The 23,435-nt window shown below is 28.2% G+C and overlaps 3 protein-coding genes across 4 annotated transcripts; 2 read left to right on the top strand and 1 right to left on the bottom strand.

Annotated features, from left to right (window-relative positions):
• The first annotated feature begins 246 nt into the window (after positions 1-246).
• Positions 247-1,000, top strand: Lsm7 (U6 snRNA-associated Sm-like protein LSm7). The gene is made up of 3 exons (XM_072895220.1): positions 247-386; positions 548-725; positions 861-1,000. Exons 1-3 carry the CDS (start codon positions 381-383, stop codon positions 998-1,000), a joined length of 324 nt encoding a protein of 107 aa, XP_072751321.1. The 5' UTR covers positions 247-380.
• A 316-nt stretch (positions 1,001-1,316) lies between these two features.
• Chld3 (Chitin and LDLR binding deacetylase 3) lies at positions 1,317-14,148 on the bottom strand. 2 transcript variants are annotated; one of them, XM_072895048.1, is made up of 11 exons: positions 13,785-14,148; positions 13,516-13,696; positions 6,821-6,955; positions 6,058-6,162; positions 4,992-5,135; positions 4,022-4,204; positions 3,472-3,610; positions 3,242-3,363; positions 2,764-2,993; positions 1,949-2,119; positions 1,317-1,595 (listed from the first exon to the last, which is right to left on the bottom strand). In XM_072895048.1, the coding sequence occupies exons 1-11, from the start codon at positions 13,992-13,994 to the stop codon at positions 1,317-1,319; spliced, it is 1,899 nt and encodes a 632-aa protein (XP_072751149.1). In that variant the 5' UTR covers positions 13,995-14,148. The 2 variants fall into 2 exon arrangements, with proteins under 2 accessions (XP_072751149.1, XP_072751157.1); XM_072895056.1 differs by lacking the exons at positions 13,516-13,696; positions 13,785-14,148 and adding exons at positions 9,328-9,695; positions 12,202-13,218.
• Positions 14,149-18,218: 4,070 nt separating this feature from the next.
• On the top strand, positions 18,219-23,076 carry Scp1 (Sarcoplasmic calcium-binding protein 1). The gene is made up of 5 exons (XM_072895195.1): positions 18,219-18,493; positions 20,618-20,784; positions 21,683-21,812; positions 22,438-22,541; positions 22,784-23,076. Exons 1-5 carry the CDS (start codon positions 18,442-18,444, stop codon positions 22,910-22,912), a joined length of 582 nt encoding a protein of 193 aa, XP_072751296.1. The 5' UTR covers positions 18,219-18,441; the 3' UTR covers positions 22,913-23,076.
• The last annotated feature ends 359 nt before the right edge of the window (positions 23,077-23,435 follow it).

The following is a 23,435-nucleotide window of genomic DNA, read 5'->3' as shown; positions in this document are numbered from 1 at the left end:
TCAAATTGAATTCTTTAAGAAAACAACATGAATATTACAATAATAGAAGCTTTAATAAATTAGTTAATTTACTTACAAAATAAATTTTTTTCAAAAATGTTCAATATTATAACGCTTGTTTAATACAAATAGTGCGAAATTAAAATTATTCTACAAAACGAAAATATATGGAAGATAGCATTCTCGTAATCTCGATTCAAAATCGATTCTAAAAACGCGGGAGAAATCGATACTTGACTTGTTGAAAGATTCGATCAGACTGACAAACAATTTTGAGAAGTACGCGCAAGTTTGTGTTTACTTGATATTATTGTGATGTATTTCTGTTGATTGATAAAAAGAGGTCTATCATTCACGAGTAAATCTTTCTTTCCACAAGGATGTCTGTAAGTGTATGAAATTATATATACCCTTTGTATTTTTCTAACTTAGGTTAAGGTACCCTCAAGTTAACCTCACTATTTTTCTTACAGACATCAAAACAGGTAATGCAACCACATGCATAGTAACTAAACCGATTATCAATCTGAGCGTATTATTTTTATAGCAACAGAATGTCGAGCACAAAGAGAAGAAAAGAAAAGAGAGTATTCTCGATCTATCTAAGTATCTCGAAAAAAACATAAGGGTAAAGTTTGCCGGAGGCAGAGAAGCTGAGGGTATACTCAAGGGTTACGATCCCTTACTCAATCTAGTACTTGACAACACAAAGGAGTATCTTAGAGGTATGACTGATAATACAACAAGTTATATAAATGTGATTATAAATTATAACTCTGATATATCTTCTTACTATTTTATATTTTTACGCAGTATCTTGAATGTTTCCCAAAACATAAATAATTTTCTTAATTATACAGACCCAGATGATCCATATAAATTAAATCAGGACACTCGCATGTTGGGATTGGTAGTATGTAGAGGAACCTCTGTAGTACTTATTTGTCCTGTAGATGGTATGGAGTCTATTCAAAATCCATTCATACAACAGGAAGGATAAGAAGGAGAGATTTGTCTTTACACAACCAGTACGATGTTACATTTTGGAGAAAAAAAAAATCATCTCAGTATCTTGAATCATTTCCATTTTTCTAATGATAAAGAAATATAATTTATTTTGCATCATATCGAGAATGGAAGAAGCTTACATTTGTATCTAGGAAATAAATGACATTTTCTTAAAAAAAGAGAGATAGTTTTATATCTATGTTTATAATAAATAATATAATTATATCTAAATAAGGTACTATGTGTACTCCTGGTGTAATAAGCAACATAGGAGAATAAATCTTACGTTGCTTCTGCAACGCACATTTTCACTCGATTCCGAATTCATTTCTTAACCAAGGATATTGCTGTGGACATTCGAAACACGTGTGTAAATACCTGTATGATTTAAGCACTCTACTGGGTAATTTACAACTGTTTGGCAAGTCACAGGCGACTTCAAATGGTTCAAAATGCCGTTTTGCGCATTGCCATGGTGCAAACTTTTCAATTTCATTCAAAGATGTTGGTCTGCGCATCCAGTCCACAATCTGATGACTTGTGACAAAGAACACATCATCCAGCCGAAGTACATCATCGATGAATTTCTAATTACACAAGAAAATATTAATATAACTATATAATTAATATAATTAATTAAATAGGAATAATAAGAACTTTATACTTATATACAGATAGAGGAAAAGAATTGGAAAAATTAAACAATTTTTATGTAACAGTTGAATCTTGAATATATCAAATTACTTTTAATTATTTTTTAATCCGCAATTTTTAATGTTCTGATTTTTTTTTTATTAAGAATAAGAGGTAGATATAGTAAATATTTTTCTAAAATAAATGAATTAATTAAAAAGATATAACATTAATCTGAGATTAAAAACATTATTGATTTTATTCGGTAATAATCGTACTAGGTAACTTTTTTTAAAATTTTACTTACATTAAATGCATAAAAATATGTTGGATTTTGAAACCACGATGCATGTAAGTGTAAACCAAAAGGCGCTCGATTGGTGAGATAATGCCTCTTAAAGTTTAACAAGAGCACCTTATAAACTTCTTCGCCAGATAAATTGGAAGGGCACGAGTCCACAGTAGTGCAAGTATATTCCTAAGTAAAAATTATTTTTTTAGTAAAAAGTGCATAATAATTAAATATAACTAGTACTTTTATGATAGAATTTATCTAATTTTTTTATCTTTAATAAAAAACACATAGAAAGATTAACTTAAATATTAAAATAAAATAGATATCAAATAAAATAAATACTAAAATAAAACAAAAATAATAAATTATAAGTATACTTTTTTGTATCTGCAAATTTATTTAATTGACTTTACATACTTTACATAACTTTATTCTAAATTCTTTCGTATTCCGACTTGTTAAGAATATGAAGATTTTATTATATTTATATATTTTATATATAATAAAATTCATTTTTAAAAAAAGTAAATGCTCTAATATCTACATTTATTATTAATCGAAGCGCTCTTTCATTTGATGAAAGTTGAAACATTTTTATTTTGTTCATATATTCCAATAAATCGTCGGTAAATCATGACTATGAGTCTAACGGAAAGATTTGTGTTTTTTATAAAGATACATAAATTTTAAAATTGCGCAATTTATTTTGCGCGTGCGTAACAATCTTGCATTAAAAGATATATACGATCTCAGCTTTTCATCTTTACTCGGTACTTATCGACAAACGAGAAACGTTCCAGTCTGTTGCGTGTGTGGTATTTACTTACATTTGCCAAAAGCTGATTTAGAGGTAGCTCCCAGATTTTCGGGTAGGAACGAGTTGGGCAAAGTTGTCCCGCGCGGACGCACGGATGCGGCGGTCTATAATCGAGTGTGTAGGGCCACAAAGGTGGATCGGAAAACGGTGCGACGATCGAGGAATCGTAAACGAAGCCAAATTCGGACATCATCAGAAACTGGCGATTCCATCCAACCTGCAGAAAAGGGGCCCTTATCCCTACCGACATTATTGCCCCATAATAAACACTCGTCATCTCGAGCTCGAAAAGGAAGTCGGTCGATACACGGCATTTGTTTTAAATTAATTGTTGTAATTAAATTTTAATTTAAGTTTATATATTTAAATATACAATAAGTATATAAATGTGTGCAATATTTATGTGTAAAACTCCTTTCAATAATTATCGTTGAATTATTTTTCGTAAAATTACATCGAACTGATAATGATAATGAAATTTTTTTCACCTTTGATATCGCCGATACGAACCGCAGCATATTTCTTAATAATATTCGCTACTCCAACCATCTCGTCAAACCAATCTTCGATCGTCGCGTTCCTCGACCACCACTCTTCTGGTCCGCGATGCCTAAGTATATAATAATCCTCGATTTATTTTGCGTATCGAATCAAACGGTTTTCTATGACTCATCTCTTAATTTCTTTTCTTTATCAGCATCTTATTTAAAATACTCACGTAACGGAATGTGCGGCTATTTCGTGGCCAGTGTTCCACAAATACTGTACATCTCTGTAATTCGTGTATTGATGACTGATGTAGAAAGTTCCTCTTATGGGACAGCCGTTGGGATTTTTTCTGTCATCCGTAAATATTTCTGTAAATGTCTGTGTTATTACTATTTTATATTTTATTAATGTTTGGTGTTATTATTATTCTATATTTTATATAATTATATTTTATTCTTTATATATTCTTACATTTTCTTTCAAATAAATTTATATATTATACACAAGCAAAAAAGAGAAAAATTACTAAAATTAATGTCTGATATGTATCTATAAATGAGTCACTCTCAGAGATCAAGGTAATCACCATTAAAAAATTTACAAAAAATGAAATTGATCAATTTAACTTTTGAGAGGCTTAAATAATGTTTATATCTACTTATTATTAAAATCTTAATATAGACTCTTATTCAAATTTTTTTTAAAAGAAAAAAACAAAAAAGAAACAATCAAGGTAATGAAATTGATTTCGTTGGTAAATACCAGCTTCTGTCTCTTACTTGAATAGAGTTCGAAGTTTTCAGCATTTACAGCGTCATCGAAACTGATTGTTATCATTTGTGGAACAACGAGTGTGGTGAGATTTCCTGGAATTCGAGTCCCATCTTTGGAACACCAACAATTTGGCAATCGGCACTTTTGCGTGTCGCATGCTGGTGCAGCATTTATATCATGTTGCATATCTATAACAGATCGATGATACTTATATCAATAATTAAATTGTGCATCAGAAAGATTATTATTTTATATTTTCATTTCGTGAAATCGAAATAATCGCAATTTCTCTTACTTTCAAACATACGAACGCGGAATGATTCTATAAAGAGCATTCCACACAAAATGATATAAAATTATACAATTAAATTTTCTCCCAATTATTTTTTATATATCAATATACATACAGGGTGTCAGGTAATTGGTGAAAAACCTGCTAATGGCAGATTCTTGAGATCATTTGGAGACGATTTTTTCTGGACGAAAATGTCGAGGCATCAATAATTTCTGAGTTATATAATAGGCGATTGAAAAAAAGGCACTTTTCGCAAACTAAACTTTTTGAAGTTAAAAAATTACAAAAACTACATTCTACAGTTAATTTCAGATGGGGTTTACTCTAATAGAATTTTAATTTAAGGCTTAATTACAAAGATATATAATGATAAAAATTGGAAACTTGCAAAAATTAATGTCTCTCGATATTTTCGCTGAGGAAAAATCGACTCCAAATGATCTCAAGAATCATTAACAAGTTTTTCGCTAATTACCAAACACCCTGTATATTAAATAATTTTAATTAATATTAAATTTTACATTAAGTTTTATTTTTCGATTTCATATATTACATATATTTATCGTGATAAAACTATGTGCAATTTAAAAGATAAAGAACACTTTACGTATATCTACGTGTACGATTAAAGATTTGGACGCAAGATACATATATATTTACACATCATTTACATCTCTTACCACACCATCCCTCATCGGAACTGTCAGGACAATCGACGCTTCCATCACAGAAGTACAGAGCCGGAAGGCACGTGCCATCTCCGCAAGCCAGATTTTTCTCGTCACACTCGCCATTCTTCAGCAACGGCTTCGCTGGTTGAACATCTACGAGAAGCTTTTCAAATTTCACATCACCATTTGGTATATAAATATAATAATACATTTTTAAGTCACAGGATAATTCTGAAAAACAATAGGCGTTCGCAGGAAGAATCACTTTTTATTCCATAACTCATGCTCTTTATTATTAACACGTGTAAACAAGTCTTAAATGACACATTTATTAATAATGAAATGAATTATTTATTTATTGTTTCAAATACATTTGCATACAGTTGACGGAAGATTTTCAAAATGCTTACCCTGAATCTGATTGCATTTATGACACTGTCATAACATTGATTGTCAAACTCTATATTTGAGATCTGTATTAATTTAATTAAAAGCAGCGTATATACGCACAATTAATTCATCTCTAGTGTTAACTGAGATAGCATACTCTTCACATATCCTCAAAGAAAAAATCAATGGACGTAAATGGTAGCGAGAGGCTCTAATTGTAAGTAATAAATGTCATGTGAGACCTGTCTGTGTGATCGCGTAACTCAAACATCAAAGAATATGGATTGTTCGATAAAAAATGATTGTCTCTGCGAGACCTATATCGTTCTTCAGAATTTGTTGCAGAGATCTTGAATCACCTTGAACATGTACGAGAAGCTTTATGGATCTTTGTTCTCGAAAAGATCCAATTTTATAACGTGTTTTGCTTAAAATTAATTTAAAAATTAAAGTTAAATGCATTCGATACTAATGATAGACAAAAATGATAACCACCAATAAGAGATTTAACGGTCAAACAAAGAAACAAGATTAACTCATCGCCGCGCTATATGATTTTTCAAGTGAAAGTAATAGTTACGTGCATAACATTCGATCATTTTCTTACGCGAGTAGAAATCGACGTGTAAAGTTCGCCGGTGCCTTTATTCTGTTTGCATAGTATGCATAGTATGTGTAGGTATACCTGAAGTTACATCACAATTATCGACATTTGTCTTAAAGTCGCAAATTTGCCTGGAGACGTCGAAAAGGAGTCCTTGAGAGCACTTGAATTCGAATACTTCATTATCTGAAATATGATGATTAACACGCATATACTTTTGATTGATTACGTGTATCATATAGCTTTAGATTTTACATTATATATATATAAAGTGTATTATTTATATCTTTACATATAAATTGTTTCAACGATAAAAATAATGCATAATTATAAGATTTACAAAATATATGTGTTTTTTTTAACCCAGAAACATATAAGAATATTTTCGTGAAAAAAAAGAAGGTAAGTAAGAAAGAATACAACATATATATTTGCAAAATATCATATATGACACAATTTTAATATTATATCGAAAGATGATTACAAGTATTATTTCTATAAATTCTTCCTATAGGTATATTGAAAATATATAAATGGAAAGATGAAAGAAACTTTTAATTATATGAAAAAAATAAAATTATAATTAAATTTTAATATTTATAAAATTAATATTCTTTGTAACGTAATTAATCGCATGATATTTTGAACAATTTATTATTAGACAATTAGTTGACATATACTATTATTTATACATATATTAGTGCTAAAAAAAAAAGATGGAAAAAGATTGCCAAGTTTCTAAGTGATATATTTTTATTGACAGACGCGAGCGGTTAATTTCATGGATGGATGGTCAGCTTTTAAATATAATTTTTTTCTTTTTTGTATTATTATTTATAATTACCTAAGCAGAGAAAATATTTGGCACATTCTGTAGGCGACCAGATGTTATGCGACGGTGTTTTAGGATTTCGATAGAACTTGTTGTCGTCTATACAAGGGACTTCTCCGGATTTTCCTTTCTCCGCCGTAGTATTTGCTGAAAAAAACATCACGATGCGGAGTTTAAGTTGCCCGACCCACATTTTCCACGCTTCTAAATATTTAAGTATCAATAAGAATTTCGCTTTGCGAATTTAATTAATAATAAATAAATAAAACATTATAAAAAATAAATACGTTACAAAAAACATTACAAAAAATAAATAAAATATTACAAGTATCTGTTAAAACTTTCATCTCTCTCTCTCTTTCTCTGTAATATTTTCGTACATTTTATAATTAATTTCTTATAATTTTTCTTGTGCGTATCCTGTACGCACAGGATGTTTGATAACTGATGATGCAACCAAGAAAACACTTTGATCACTTATTACAAAATTAATACGTCCAACAACACTTTGATATGACAATAGCTTAATTTTTTATTTGTTTATGATCAATGACTTCTTCATACATTAGTTTACATTTTTAGCGATTTTTTTTTCAAGCACAATTTTAAGACGCACAATCCTTTCTTTCATATTAATCAAATTTGTAATATTTTTTATGTCAAAATAATATTTTTTAAAGTAAAACAAATAAAATATCAATTTTATTTTTATGAAAAAAAAAATTAAATTCCAGATTGTCAAAAAAAAATTTTTAATTAAGAATTTTTAATTACGAAAGACGTATATATAAAAGAAAAAGAGAAAGAAAAAACATTAAGGTTTATAATAAAAAAAAATTATTTTCAAATACATTCAAGAAAGACGATTTTCATAAAGTAAATATTATTGATCGAAACAATTTTGATATCTCATGGGTATAAGATTATCTTCAAGTGCGCGGGATACTTTCACGTTCCGGTTCGGAAACGGATATCTGTAGCGTGCGATGTATACTCGTTCGAAGAGAAATCTCGCGCGATTAGCGCCATCGTTTTCACCCGAATGCAAAAACGGAAGTGAAACCTCCGGCGCGCATCATCATTTACACACAAAACAAACCTTTCAAAGTCAATTTGTATTTTTTTTTCATTATATCTACGTATTTTATTTTTATGTAGCTGATGAAGACAGAAAACGCGATATAATTTTGTATATATACTTATGTATATATAAAATCAAATAAAACAATTTTTGAAACTACGAATAAAGAAGAGAACGAGATCATTTATTTTTAACAGGTAGATATTTGAATAAAAAAATTTTTTAATTTGTTTTAAATTTAAAATTTTCATTCTTTATTTTATTAATTATATCAAAATTTCATTGATTATATCTATAGTTTTCAGTCAAATTTATATGATATATAAATATAATAGTTTTTATTATAAACATTATTTTGTGTCGTCACACACACACACACACACACATACACACATACACACAAACAACTTTCTCTTGTGGAAATTTTTCCATTACACAAAAATTTATTTTATGTTATCTATCCTGCTTGTCTTGCACATAAAATGAAAAGAGAAGGGATTTACTTACTTATATGTATATTGTATATACAGTATTATATACACAGATTATATTTATTTTACAATCTCTGATTAATTTAAAAACACAAAAATCATCTTTTTTAGTTTATTTCTTTTTTTTACTGGAGTCATAAATAGAAAGTAATCGATGCTGCAAAAACGCAATAATTATGTATTAAATTTATAATATATTTTCTAATTATGTATTAAATAATATAAAAGTAAAAATAATACATAAATAATAAATCTGTCAAAATAATGATCTCTTATTCTGTAAGTTAATATTTTTTAAATTAACGAATAATAAGTTTTATATATTATATAATATAAAAAAAACATAGGCATAAATTTCTTTCATCTCTGCAACATTGAAAACCGTTCTGAAAATTTCAATTTGATGAAAAAATATTTTTAAATTTTTTAGTTAATTAAAGTTATTCTTATTACTAAAATCAATAAAGATTAGCATTGAATATATATATATATAAGAAATCATCGCGCACTGTCTTCCCTCGCGACTGCAATTAAAAAAATGAGTTATAAATAGATTAATATTTTATTGCATAAGTTTGTCTAAATAAAATTTATGCGAACAATACAAAGAGTTTTTTCTAAACAAAAAAAAACATATAATATGCATAATTAAAGTTAAATATGTTTAATTTAACATGCGATTATAAATATGTTTGTAAGAATAAAATATCATTCCCTTTTATATAAATTTTCCAAATTAATATATAAATTTAACATAAAAATTTATTTATAAACAGAATCGTAATAAACGCGCTAAAAATGGGAAAATAATCGGATCTTAAGTTTAACTCTTTCCAGGATCTAATTCATCCTTGAAAAAAAAAAAAAAAAAAAAAAAAAACAGATTTGCGCAACTTAGAATAAAGAAAGACGCGCACTCGCGAATACTTCGCGAATTGCGAACTCACCGGAAACGGCAAGAAGTGCGATCAGGACGAAACGGATCCTTGATCTCATGTCGATCTTTCGCGCGCGCGGATCTTTTACGCGGGTTCCACGCGCGTCAGCTCGCACTTTCAAACTGACGGCCCCTTACGAAAGCACGCCTTATATGACGAGTTTACGGTGCTTAATCGCACGGATCTCCACCAAGACGACTGTTTCACTCGTCCTCTGATGATTGCAATACCAGTACTTCGAATACCGCTTAATGGCACACTCTTTGGCCAATTTAGGATCGATTTTTCCTTTTGACAAAAAGGTCATGCTAGTCATCGCTTCTTGCGATTTGCCACTCTTCGATATATCTTTATAATTAAGTTTCAAAATTGAAATCCTGTATGCAAGTAAAGTTGATTTGAATTAATTGAAAATTTGTGTTCAATATATATTTAATTGTAAGTATGATTTTGTTACATTTATTTTCACTGTTGACACTTTTGTTTTTTTTTATGAGAAAATATTTTTATTCTTAATCGCTAATTATAATTACAAAAATAAATTATAAAAATTGTATCGATGCCGTATTTTGTCATCGATCAAAGAAACGTTTTCTTTGAATAATGTAATAACTATAAAAGCACCGATCAATTAGCTCTTTCATTTAAAATTTTAATGATATTAACATAACATATTAATTATGTATCAATACAAATATAAATAATTATTCGATAATTAGTAAAAAAATTAAAAATAAAAATAAAAATATGTATCGCTTATTAAATTCAAGCTCAATTTTTACTTGATGATAGCTTTATAAATCTAACCAATTCGGTTGGACTGCACAAATTTATATTGACATAAGTAATTAAAAAAGTAAAACAATTCTACTAGCTATTATTATTATACAATACAAGTAATTATAATAATGACAATAATAATAGCTTTATATTATTATAATTATTTTAATGTATAATTATTTATATTTATATTACATTTGTGTACAATAACCTTTAACTTTTGTAGTGCACACCAGTATGTTCAACCAAACTTCGCTATTAATTCTTTAATTAAGATTTAATAAATAATTAAAAAAGATTTCACATTAACAGTTGAGCAAATAAAGTCTATTGCTTTATTCATTAATTTAGAAACGATGAATTTTTCACTCTAAAAACATATGTTCTTTGAATTCTTTAGAATTCTTTGGTTAATTTTTAAAATGTTTTCTTTATAACACTGTTGAAATTTTGCAAAAGGTCAAATTTAAAGTTTGAAATGATTAGATATATAAATTTTTTCTTAATTAAGGTTCAGAGACCTAAATAAAAGTCTTTAATAAATTTTAAACCTTGATAGCAATTTATAATTTCAGACTTTCAATATAAAGATAAATAAATGTTGAAAAGCAACATATACCTAGCGAAACAAGCTGAACATTATTTTTGGACGATTGTTAGCTCCTAGACTCGTAAAAACAGGCTATGACGTGTAAATAACAATAGTTCGCTAATTTAACTGATGGATAGTGACCAAGATTCTAGTCTTTCGACTCTATTCGACATTGTCTTACAAAGAGAAATTTTTCATAATTTTTGTCCGAATTTCGGATGTAGAGTTAAATCACGCGACGTTTTCGCGAAAGGCGACGATTTACTTGCGTTAATTAATTATCTCTCTGTGGGATGAATCGCGCATCCATCATTCCTGCCGTTTACACAGTTGGAGGCGAACCCGTACGATTTCGCAGCGATTATTACCGGTTGGGCCGTTCGCCAAATAACCGTACTAAGCTTGTGTATAATTGCAGAGAATCTATCACGATGACGTTCGATTCGGCAGCTAGCCCTAATTTGCTGTGCGAAATAACCCAGATGTACCGCTATTTTTCTAAAGTAGCGCACCTTTCTCATGAGTTATCTCGATTATGTATCACAGCTACAAAAGTATATAAATCTGCTTATCTCTCTCTCTCTCTCTTTCCTTTTCATCAAAGAATTTAATAATTGTGACAAAATTGTAAAAATATGTTTTCTTGGATGAAAAAAGTCGATTTTCATTCTTAATTAAAGTTTTATATTAGATCAAATTTCTTGATTAATTATTGAGAATTAAAAGATTTCGCAAAATTATCATCAGGTTTAAAACGAGCCAAACAAAGTTTCATTTATTAATTGAAAGACATTTATGTTAGACAAAAATTTCATGATACATACAACATCTCTCGAGTTTTATATTATTTGCAAGAATCGAATTTTTCATATAAATGCAAATAAATAATAAGATTCTATTTTTACTATATTTTTATCAAATTATACTTCGCTAAAATATAACGCTACGTGAATAAAATTTTAGTTCGAGTTTATGTAAATATCTAATGTTAAGTAATAATGTTAAAGAGTTAAAACATCAAATTAAATATTTTCACGAAGCTCTAATGAAATTTTCAATGAGGAGAAAAAAATGACATTGAATTCATCACAGATGTAATGCGCAACACTTTGGAATTTTCTTTTACCCCATATAAGTTCGAAACTATAATTTTCTATTTTTCATCTTCCGGGTATGTATAATATAAATAATAAAATGACATAAGAATAAAGAATGAGACAACACATTTTCATTGTAGACATTTGTTTCCTTGCCAAAGATTACTTTGTTTTTCTAGCTATTACGCGAGCGTGCCGTCAATCATTCTTGAATGTTTCGGCAAACTAAACACTATAAAACACGATCAGAGAGAGAAATGTACACGCGTATATAATACAGAATTCAAATAACAGCAAAATTTGGAAGACATCCGAGAGATTTCGAAAAGAACGATATTATGGAATCTCTTTTGTAAATACATTAAAAAGAACATGTATGTATATTAAATTCAACAGCGGAAAACGCGTCATTACCTGAATTTGTAATTTAAAATCCAATTCGCGCAATTTTCTATCCGTCCTTGCCATCTGTTTAAATTTCGGTAACGAATATAGAGTTTACAACCTACGCGATGTGCGGCTTTGTGAACTTGGCACCCGACTTGCAGCAATCTTTTTTTTTTAATTATTTTTCGAAAGATTTTTGTATGTAGTTGAATGTAGTAACATTGATTTTATTTGTAGTAACGCAGAAAAAAAAATATAACAAATTAAAAAAATGTCATCCCCCGACTTTGAAATTAATCAATTTTAACGATTGTTTCTTAAAGAGAATCGTTTGTAGTGAATTGTAGTAAAATTATTTCCGTTTGTAGTTAAACCGTTGGCGAGATATAATTATTTAATTTCATAAAAAATAAATTTTTCTAGTTTTCAAGATATTGCAAATCCGTTTGTGGGATCTAATTTAGAATCGATTGTAGTTGTTTGTAGTGCTTTTGCTTTCGTTTGTAGTTGCACCGTTGCCGAGAAATAATTATTTAAACATTTAGAAAAAAATAATTTTTTTTAATTTTAAAGATATCGCAAGTTCTTTTTTTTATTCATCAATTACAGTGTTTCAAGATTATTTCGGAAATATTAATAATTGTTTAAAGTATTATATTTTACTGCAAAAAGAGGGATTATAAAAATATAGATAGAGTGTGCTGCAGGTTAAAACTTCGAATCAAGATCCGCAAGCGGATTTGGAATATCTTGAAAATTAGAAAAATTTATTTTTTATGAAATTATTTAAATAATTATATCTCGCGAACGGAGCAACTACAAACGGAAATAATTTTACTACAATCCACTACAAACGATTCTCTTTAAGAAACAATCGTTAAAATTGATTAATTTCAAAGTCGGGGGATGACATTTTTTTAATTTGTTATATTTTTTTTTCTGCGTTACTACAAACAAAATCTATGTTACTACATTCAACTACATACAAAAATCTTTCGAAAAATAATTAAAAAAAAGATTGCTGCAAGTCGGGTGCCAAGTTCACAAAGCTATTATCATATTTTAGTTTCTCTTTGTTTGACTGCATGAAGTTCATAGTGGATAGCTGTAAACGACCAAGACCATTGACCTGTTACTGGATTAACTTTTATTCCACGAATTAATTTAGTTTCGCAGCCACCTATTAAACATAATAACAAAATAATGAAAAATTATTATAAAATATAGTATTGGCATGAACAATTATTATTACAAACTTGTTATAATTATATGTGGATGTGATAACACAAAATGCTTTTTTGGTCATTTCTTTCACATATAGATAACATGTATAAAACTTACATTTATCCAATATATATTGTACTTCATGTGGAGGAATAAACTTATTCCATGTGTAAGTGCCATGTGGTATCAAATTGAGAACATATTCTGCGATTATAATAGCGCCAAGCCAAGATGTTAAAGTTTTGTTTATTGTCGTTATAAAAATTGAGCCACCAAGTTTCAGAATTCTCACACATTCCTGTAAAGAATTTAGTAACTTGTAATTAAAGTAACTTGTTCATATTTATATGTAATGATTCTTGTAGTTTTTATATCACACAGTTTACCTCTAGAAATATATCTGCATTTTTCACATGCTCTACGACCTCAGAAGCTATAACAGCATCATACAATTTTTCATTTTTCGGTGAAAACTCTTCTATACTTGCTTGAATGTAATTTACTTTCTCCGATATAGTGGGATCCAATTTTACATGTTCTTTAGCAATATCTATCAATTCTGTCGCTGCATTTACTCCAGTTACATATACTCCCATTCTGGCGACATTCAGTCAATATACCTCCACCACAGCCAATATCTGCAATCTTGAGTCCTTCTAATGGAAGAGCTGGATTTTCTAATTTTATGCCAGCATTAGCCAAACTATCTCTCATAAATTGTGCTCTAAGTGGATTGAATGAATGGAGAAGCTTAATGCCACTGTTTTCTTCCCACCAAAAACTTTTCATATTAGAATGATGTGCAATTTCTTTAGGATCTACTGTTGACATTGTTCTGTTTATGCTCTCCATCTTACTTCCTTCAAACAATCTATAAAGTGAAGGAAACATCAATCCTTATTTCTACACAAACAAATACTTTTTTCAGATTTACGTAGCTAACAAAAACAAAATTGATAATTAATTAATAACTGATTAATGTTTAAAAAACAAAGAATAACAAAAGAAACGAATTATATAAAGTTAGAAGTTAAAATGATTTATTACGATTGGTAACAATTAAATAATAATGAGATAAAATTAGATATACTTGTTGGAGAATGAATTTTGACTGATCAACGGTCTATTGAGATGTTTCAGAATTTTCAAGGTTTTCATCATTTGCATTCATTTACAATTCCTTTGACAGTTACAATAATGATTTGCACCAACAAATTTTGCAACAATTTTATTGTCGCAAGATATCCTGATACACGTGCATCTACCATCTACTGCTTTATCACAGATCACAGCAATATTAGTTTAGATTCGAGACGTTTCGGCTAATTTTGGATAATAGAAGAAGACGGATGATGGATATATTTTTTTCTCTTTTCCGTATTTTGCACTCTGCATTATGTATGACATACTAAGGTTACGTTCGAAGAAAATTTTACTCAATGGCTGTTTCGAAATTTTTTCGAGCATTTCTGATTGATTTTATTATTTACTTTAGTAAAATTTTTCTTTAAAAGAAAACTTTCTTGGGTTACAGAACGTAACCTAAGCATATTGAACCATGGTACGGACTATACGGAGGGTGTGACAGACCCCTGGTATGGACCTTACCAAAGGTATGACAGATCTACGAAGAGATTTCTACTGAGAAGTACCAATTTTTCATGCACATATACTTCGTTAAAAATCTCGAAAATCTATCATGCACACCCCCTGGTAGAAATTTCTTCAAGAGTCATATCCGCAGTAAAATTCGCACCGAGACTGTCACCCTCAGCACTGACGAGATGTTAATAATAATTTCTTCGGTACTCTCAATAAAGTTTACATCGGAGATCTGTGATCTGTTAACCCTCAGTAAAATCTCGATAATAATGCATTAAAGTTGAAACTTTAAAATGCTTTTTTAATTTTGTCTATGATGACTTTTGTCGATGAGTTACAGCGGTTTAAAAATAGTCTAATTTTTAGGGTATTTAAAGTGCTTCCTATTTTTTTTTTAATATATGTGTTTTATGTAGGTATTATGTATAAAAATGTAATCCTGATCGTCTTAAAAAATATATTTCTCCATTCGTAGGCAATAGTTTTTGATAAAGTAATTTTATAACGTCATTTTATATTCAGAATGATAAAACTGTGATAAATAATGTAAAGAGAAAAAACTTAAATAAAAAATAAAATAAAAATGAAAATGTTAATAATTAAAATAAACTAAAGAACATACCTAGTTAATGCTTTTCGATGGGTAAAAGACCATGATAAATGGAACAAATGTATGTCAATATATATATGTACAATAATTACCTAAGAGGGGGATATTTGGGCAGGAGAATTTCTAAGAGGAAAACATATTTAATATTAAATATGTATTCGGGGAGTTGCTTGATATATTGCTGTTTAAATCAATATTTAAATTAACAGGTTTTTTAATATTCACTACGCATATCTCACAAATGATTATCTTTTTATACGATGGTTTGTTATCTATTAAGATTTCAATCAAAATCTAACTTATAGCACAATGTGTTATTTTAATTAACGATACCGAGTGAATCCTACAAAAAGGCTTATTAAAGAACATACAATTACATCTAATTTACAATTTCGCGAACAATTAAATAAAATTATTTTCCTTTAAATAGCGTTCTATTCTTATTTTTGTAATTTTTACATAACTATCCATGCTATACATTATTAAATGTGTGAATATTTTTCATGTCTATAAACAAAGATGTATGCAATATTCTGAAATAATTTAATATATATCGCATATATGACGATATTCAGTATATAATATTGTATTATTATAAAATGTATATTGCCTCTGAATATATAATAAATTAAATTTGTTAAAATATATAATTCTTCATATTCTTTATATATTGGTTTTATATATTAATCCTTCATAATTTTATTAAAATTTTTTTTTCTTAAGTTTTATATCTATAATGTAAAATATAAAGTTGAGACAAAAACATATGATACATTAATTGAGATTATAATGTACATATAAAAAAAAATATATATATGCGCGTGTGTGGTGTGTGTGTGTATTTTTTTTTTTAAACAATAAACACAAAAGTATATTACAATTTTTGTGTTTTATAAAAAACTTGTTTTTCAAAAGCTATTATCATAGTGCTTCTTGCTGTGGATATATATTGAAGATGCTCGAAAATGTCATCGAAGTAGACAAATACTTATAATTTATTAACGCACGAGCCCATTTCCGCATCATCGGCAACAAAGAGCGTGATCGCGCGTGTCTCGTGACGGTCCACCGTGTCCACCGAGGACAGAGACCATGTACGAAAATATACACTTACGCGGAGCAACAAGATAAATCGAGGTAGCTACGGGAGGCACAGTCGTTGCTTCGAACGTGACCTCCGTTCAAATTAGAATAATGCTGCGAGAAGAAGAACGGCCGGTGTATATGATGGGGCATTTTCGCACAAATTAATCAACTAATAATTCGTCCAATTGTCGACCATAAATGGAAATTATATTTTCGGTTGAAAAAAATCTGCTACTCAATAATGAGAAATTTGTGTAATATACTTATATGTATTCGATCAAACTTTTCATTTTATACCGTATATATTCACACTTCAATTATTAAATATTATAATATGTTATATTAATATTAAATTAAATGTAATATACATATCATAAATATATTAATTTTTTTCATACAATTTTTTTCTTCTCGAAATCAAATTTATATATTCCTACACGTATTCGCATGACAATAATAGCAGTAAAAAAATATTACGCGAAATAAATGCTCACGACGGCTGTCCTTCCCATCATTTCCTGTCAAACCAATTAGAAAACTTTATACAAAAAAAGCAATACAATTTTATATATAGTATATATTACTTTTTATCTTTAAACAAAGATTTCGTTTTTGGTGTGCTTGTCTCTTTCCCTTTGAAAATAATTTCCCGCGCGGTGCTTTGTGCTCGAGCTGTCTCACGGAAATAATTTCCAAGCAACGAGAAAACGTACATTCGACCTCCCCGAGTACGTCACGCGTCGCGCGGGACAACACGAGGAAAGTTCTCGGTCGAGAGTCTGATTTCAGCAGGGCCTCAGTTAAATTCGGACTGCACCGATCCGCTTCAACGTAAGTCGGCTCAATTAGAATTTAGATCCGTTCCCGTCAACGAGAATTAGAAAGGCGGAAATGGAGATATCTCGATACAAGAGATCCCATTCCGCGCGATCGATATGAATCCAAGCAGATAATTAATAACTTCCTGATGTATTATGCGACCGCGGAACTTACTTCCTCAAGTCACCATTAATGTACATAAAATGCTGTCGATCTTCTTTTCAAATTTAGCGAATTTTACCGTATTTTACTGCGCGAAAGAAATAAATAATTGTATTTTTTTTCTTGAAAGCCTCGAGCAAATCTTCGAGACAAATCATTCAAACAACTTCAAGATAAAGATATCAAGTAAACAATACATGATATAAAGAAAAATATAGACACTAAATTCAATAAAATGTATAACTGTCTGATACTAAAAATATGTTAGAAAGTTTGTGTTATAAATGAAAAAAAAAAAAAAAATCAATCAATGGTATACCACGTTATGCTCGAATAAACAGGAATTTTCTTAAAGGAAGGGAAATCGTGTAAACAGATTTAAAGTTTCGCAGATGCAAGAGGGATAAGTTCGAGATGCAAACGCGGACGCACGATGACATCTCCATCGTTGTTGTCGCCATCGCCACCTCCACCTCCACCACCTGAGTTCCTTCCCCGGTACAACACCACGGTCTTTGTATCCCTCGCTCAGAGGGGATAGCCTAAGTTTAGACCCGGCGACACTCCGGCCGAGTTCAGTACGAAACCACCATCCTCTCGAATCACTTTCTTCACGCGGGACGTCCTTTCCGCGTGGACGTCGCGTTTCGATCTGATTGTGAGCAAAAGAGCTCGTCGCGATCCGGAAAACACTTCGCTCTTTTCGATATTCCACGTCTAAGAATTTTTCGAGAGAAAAATAAAGGGGGAGAAGTACAATCGCGATGGCATATAGCTGGGATAATCGTGTTGATTTCATAGTGAGGTTTCTATATGGTTAGTAGATGCGAAAGATATTGCAAGAGTCTATATAAATTTACGATAGAGGACGACAATTAAAAAGATAGTGATTATGCGAGAAAGATAGGATATTTATAAACTGTTTATCGGAATCGCGATGTTGATGAGTAAAAATTGAAAAATGAATGATATTTATGTAGATATAAATCAAAAGAATGTGTAACATAAATTGACTCTTTGATACAAAGAGGTAGATTCTAAAATTTATATCTACAACATTCAAAATATATTATTCCGTACAATTTTAATTTATGAAAAATGCACATATATTCTTTTTAATTTATTACGTAAAATAATATTTTTCTCCTCTGTCGAACATGTATTCGTATAGCCCCTTGCATTATCTTGTATTTCTCATATTTTCATGTGTGTACGTATATGTGGACCACGTGGTGTGACAATATCGTGGCAATTTGATAATACATAGATTATTTCACACACACACACACACACACAATAAGTTCCATATATATAAAATAAGTACTAAACGTAGAAAGTGCAAAAACACATAACAAGATTTCTCTGTATAATTTAAAAATAATAAGATCAAATAATTAAAAAGAAAACATTTCTCTTAATTTGTTATAAGGATAATATTTTATATTTATTATGTAAATAGAAACATATAATTTTTTTCGATGCTTTTACATACATAATAACAAAAGGGATCAGTTTAAAAAAATATTATATAGTACCATATAAAAATAAAGTACAAATTATTTAAATATTTTATATATAAAGTACTAAAAAATTAATCAATGTTATGTATATAAAGAAAATCATACGTTTTTAGTTGAAAGCGTAAAGTAATTTCTAATTTTGGAAAATTCAGAAAAATATCTTTTCTCTTCGTTATTCTGCATTATTTCCTATTAAAAATAATAAAGAAATCTTCAAAATCTTTTATCTCTTATTACGTTTATTGTTGTACTAGAATCGTGCGCGCGTAAAATAAAATTCGAATTATATCGCAAAAAATATTAGAGTCAAAATTATAATATTTAAATCATTTTATATCTGAATAAAATATTGTAAAACAACGTTAGAACACGAAAAGATCAATGATTATCCGTATAAAAAAATTCAATTCGGTGAATCTCTGATTAAGTGAGTTATCTCTTTCTTTCTTTTGAGATTGTTCATAAAGCATATTAATAATATAAAATTTTATAATAAGAAGAAACAATAAGTCCGCGTTCAAAAAATCCAAAAGAGTAGAAGAAAAGATTTGAAAGCAGAAAGAAAGAAAATAGGTATTTCCTGTAAAATACATATACCTCCAATCAAGAATTATACAATAAAAACATAATATGATAGTTTAGTTTTATTTGAACTCTTTTTTTTTTATTATTTTCTCGTAAATTATGTTTCAATTTTCTTAAAATATTTAGGACTTTTAAAAGATCTAAAAAATTTTTGCAGATCAATATTCTCTATTAAAAAAAAAAGAACTAATTTATATTTTTATACACATATATATTATTATTTTGTTGTTATTGTTGAAATTTTGATAGGCAAAAAAATATTCATTAATAAGTAACTTTAGAATAATAGTTGAAAAAATTATATATAAGAATTATATATATTCAGTACTTCTGAAAAATATTTAACACTGTATTTTCTTCTATCTCTCACTTAATCTCTTCACTATATCATATACAATAGTATCCCAAGGGATTGAAAACAAAGAGAAATTAAATACAAGACGCTAACATACTTTCTTTGCGGATTCTTTGATTAATTTGGAGTTAATTTTATTTTAACATAAACGTCGAGAAAAGTTATCTTTAGCGTATATCTTCTGATTATATGTATATCTTTGTAATTAATTAAAAACTCAATTTAAAATTTTCTATTAAAATAAAATCTACCTCAGAAGAATATAATTATTTCTTCATCCTATTTTATTCTATTTATTTATTTATTATCTATTTTTTTCCTTTAAAAAATTAGTTTTTAGTAAAAAAATTTTCTTTTTAATTATTCTTTAAAGCGTATTATTGGTACCCTGACAGACAAAAACTCGATTCAATGATTATTTAAAGAATCTACAATTCAAAAGAAGTACTTATTGTTAATGAAAAATATATATAACTGCAGATATAGATAACAATGGATATTTGGACAAGCACGATTTCGAATGCATGGCATTGAGAATGACGCTGATCGAAGGCAAGGGTGAATTTAATTACAATCGATACCAAGAAAATCTCCATATCATGCTCTCCTTGTGGGAAGAGATAGCTGACCTGGCAGATTTTGATAAGGTATGCTTACGAGATATTGTCTCTACGACAGATAGCCATCTCTCTTGGCACGATTTAGATTTTGTACCAGTTTCAAATTCTTCAAATATTTTAGCTTTCGAGACTGTAACTCGAAATTATTCGTGAGATACATAAATCTTTCGCACGTGTTTTAAAATAATTATCTATAGCAATCTGTTATATCTTTCTTCGACAATGCAGAATATTGTTCTCGATTTTTTGGCAAGCATTTCCTTGACGAATACGCGTTATATTTTTACATTAACTAGACAATTAAGTTTACAATTTTTGTTAACAATTTTACTTGTAAATTTAAATGTAAAATAGTTGATTTTATTTAATCCTACACATATAATAATATAATAATATTTTTAAATTTTAAGAATGTAGATTTATTTCTTGGCTCAATAACATAAAAAAATTATTTTTAATTTTAACTTTAAGATTTTTAGTGATAACTTGTTCAATTATATGGAATATATCTTTCAGAAACATTAATTAAGATTCAGAAATGTTAGTTAATGTTCTGTTATTATAGGTGTATATAAAATAACATATAATAGGATTTTTGAGAATTATTCTATGATTATGCATACAATAATTTTATTGAAAGTGTTAATTTTGACTTAAACTCATATCACGAAAATAACTTATAGAGAAACTTACTGGCATAATTATGCCTCTAAATTTTATTATTAAAAAAAACTCTAATTTCAATTTCAAAATCACATTGAAAAGATTATTTTAATAATTTAGAATAATTATTATTTACAAATTTTACTCAGTTTTTTAAAATTTTTATTTTTACATTAAATTAATTAAATAAAAAATATATATATCATAAATTATATCTTAATAATAGTATTTGTGGGTGTAATTCTTCTATTTTTTTTCTTAGGATGGCCTTGTATCGACAGAGGAATTTAAAAAAGCCGTGCAGAGTAGCTGCGTTGGTCGTTCTTATAATGATTTTCCTCAAGCCATGAAGATGTTCATCGATAGCCATTTCAAGATACTTGACATGAATGGTATCGTATAACATTCATAAATATAAACATATGTTTATATTTATATATATGAATATATATTGCGGAACGTGAGAAATAAATTATTATTTATCCTCACAAAGGTAAAATCTATTTTAAAAAATCGCAAAATTATACATTATTTTCTGAAATATTATACGACTTGCTCATCTTCAAAATAAATAATTGATTTTACAGTTATTGAATTCTTTTCTATACACATTTATAATTTATCTATTAATTAAATGTTAAATTATTTTTTATAATTATTTTAAACATATTAAATAATTAAAAGTCTTTTTGAAAAATAGCTTAAAAAAAGAATCGTAATTTGAAAATGTCATCAAAACACACGCCTTTCATTTTCAACTTTAATTTTGGAGATAAGAAATAAACTACGAAATATCAGATGCAGAAAACGGCTTGTTACTAAATGTACTATTAATGTTCTGGAAATAAAAATGTTCAGCAGATTATTTTTTTAAGTTCCCAAGAAAAGTTTAAAACAAAGTCTCAGAAATCTTTCGTGTAACAAATCCATTTTTTAATAGAAGAGATATCCATGTAATCTAATAATGAATTTCGAATAGAAACAAATAATTATTCAATTCTATGATGCCTGTTTTAGAGGATGGCGTAATTGGTGCGGAAGAATTTCGATACGACTGTGTTTCAAGGATTGCAGTGGATAACATAGATGTTCTTGATAAAGCTTTTCAAAGTCTTCTGAACGTAAGTTAAGAAATTTAATTTTATGATTTATAAAGTCAATCAAATCAATAATTATTATTTCGTTTAATTTTCATATTTCATTGTTTTCATATTCCTGTTTAAAAAATTTAGCAAAATATTTCAAATTTATTCTAGAAAGATCTCCAAGCAATGCATACATTTTTTATCGAAAATTAATCTTAAATCTTAAAATATTTTAAACATCATGTTAAAAATAATTATTTTAATCGTCATGTTGACAGGATGATGACAGAAGACGCGGTGGATTGACTTTATCACGTTATCAGGAATTATATGCTCAATTTCTCGGTAATCCCGACGATAATTGCCCGGCAATCTACCTCTTTGGACCGATAGGTCAAAAATCGTAATTTAACCTATCGCCATTTTTCAGAGGAATATAAATCCTTATATACTTGTATGTACAAAAAGACACACTTGCACAAAATATATTTAAGGCCTATACTAATTATAAAAAACTCTATTGTAAAAAATTTGTAAAAATTATTTTAATAAATCAGATATTTTATCATAAGTACCAGAAAATTTTTATACTTTAATATTCCAATATAATAATACACATTAAAGTCCCCCATACATTCAATGCGAAATATTTATAAGTATAAGTTATTATTTTCTACTTTGAAATTTCATCATTATTCATATGATTCAATATTTATGTCAATATATTAATTATAAAAATACTCTAATAATTCACTAATAATTCCTGCATTTATATATATATTGCTAATTGTAAAGTTTGTCATCATTTTTAGGCACTTCTAATAATTTAATAATAACAAAAATATAAACATAAAAAATTTATAACCTAATAATGAACAATAGTTTAGGCAAAAAAATAATCTGCAAATTTTTTTAAAACAAAAATAAATA

Source organism: Anoplolepis gracilipes, chromosome 1, assembly GCF_047496725.1.
Source record: "Anoplolepis gracilipes chromosome 1, ASM4749672v1, whole genome shotgun sequence".
Lineage (NCBI taxonomy): Eukaryota > Metazoa > Arthropoda > Insecta > Hymenoptera > Formicidae > Anoplolepis > Anoplolepis gracilipes.
Note: the sequence above shows the minus strand (reverse complement) of the source record. Positions and strands in the feature narration are given on the sequence as shown.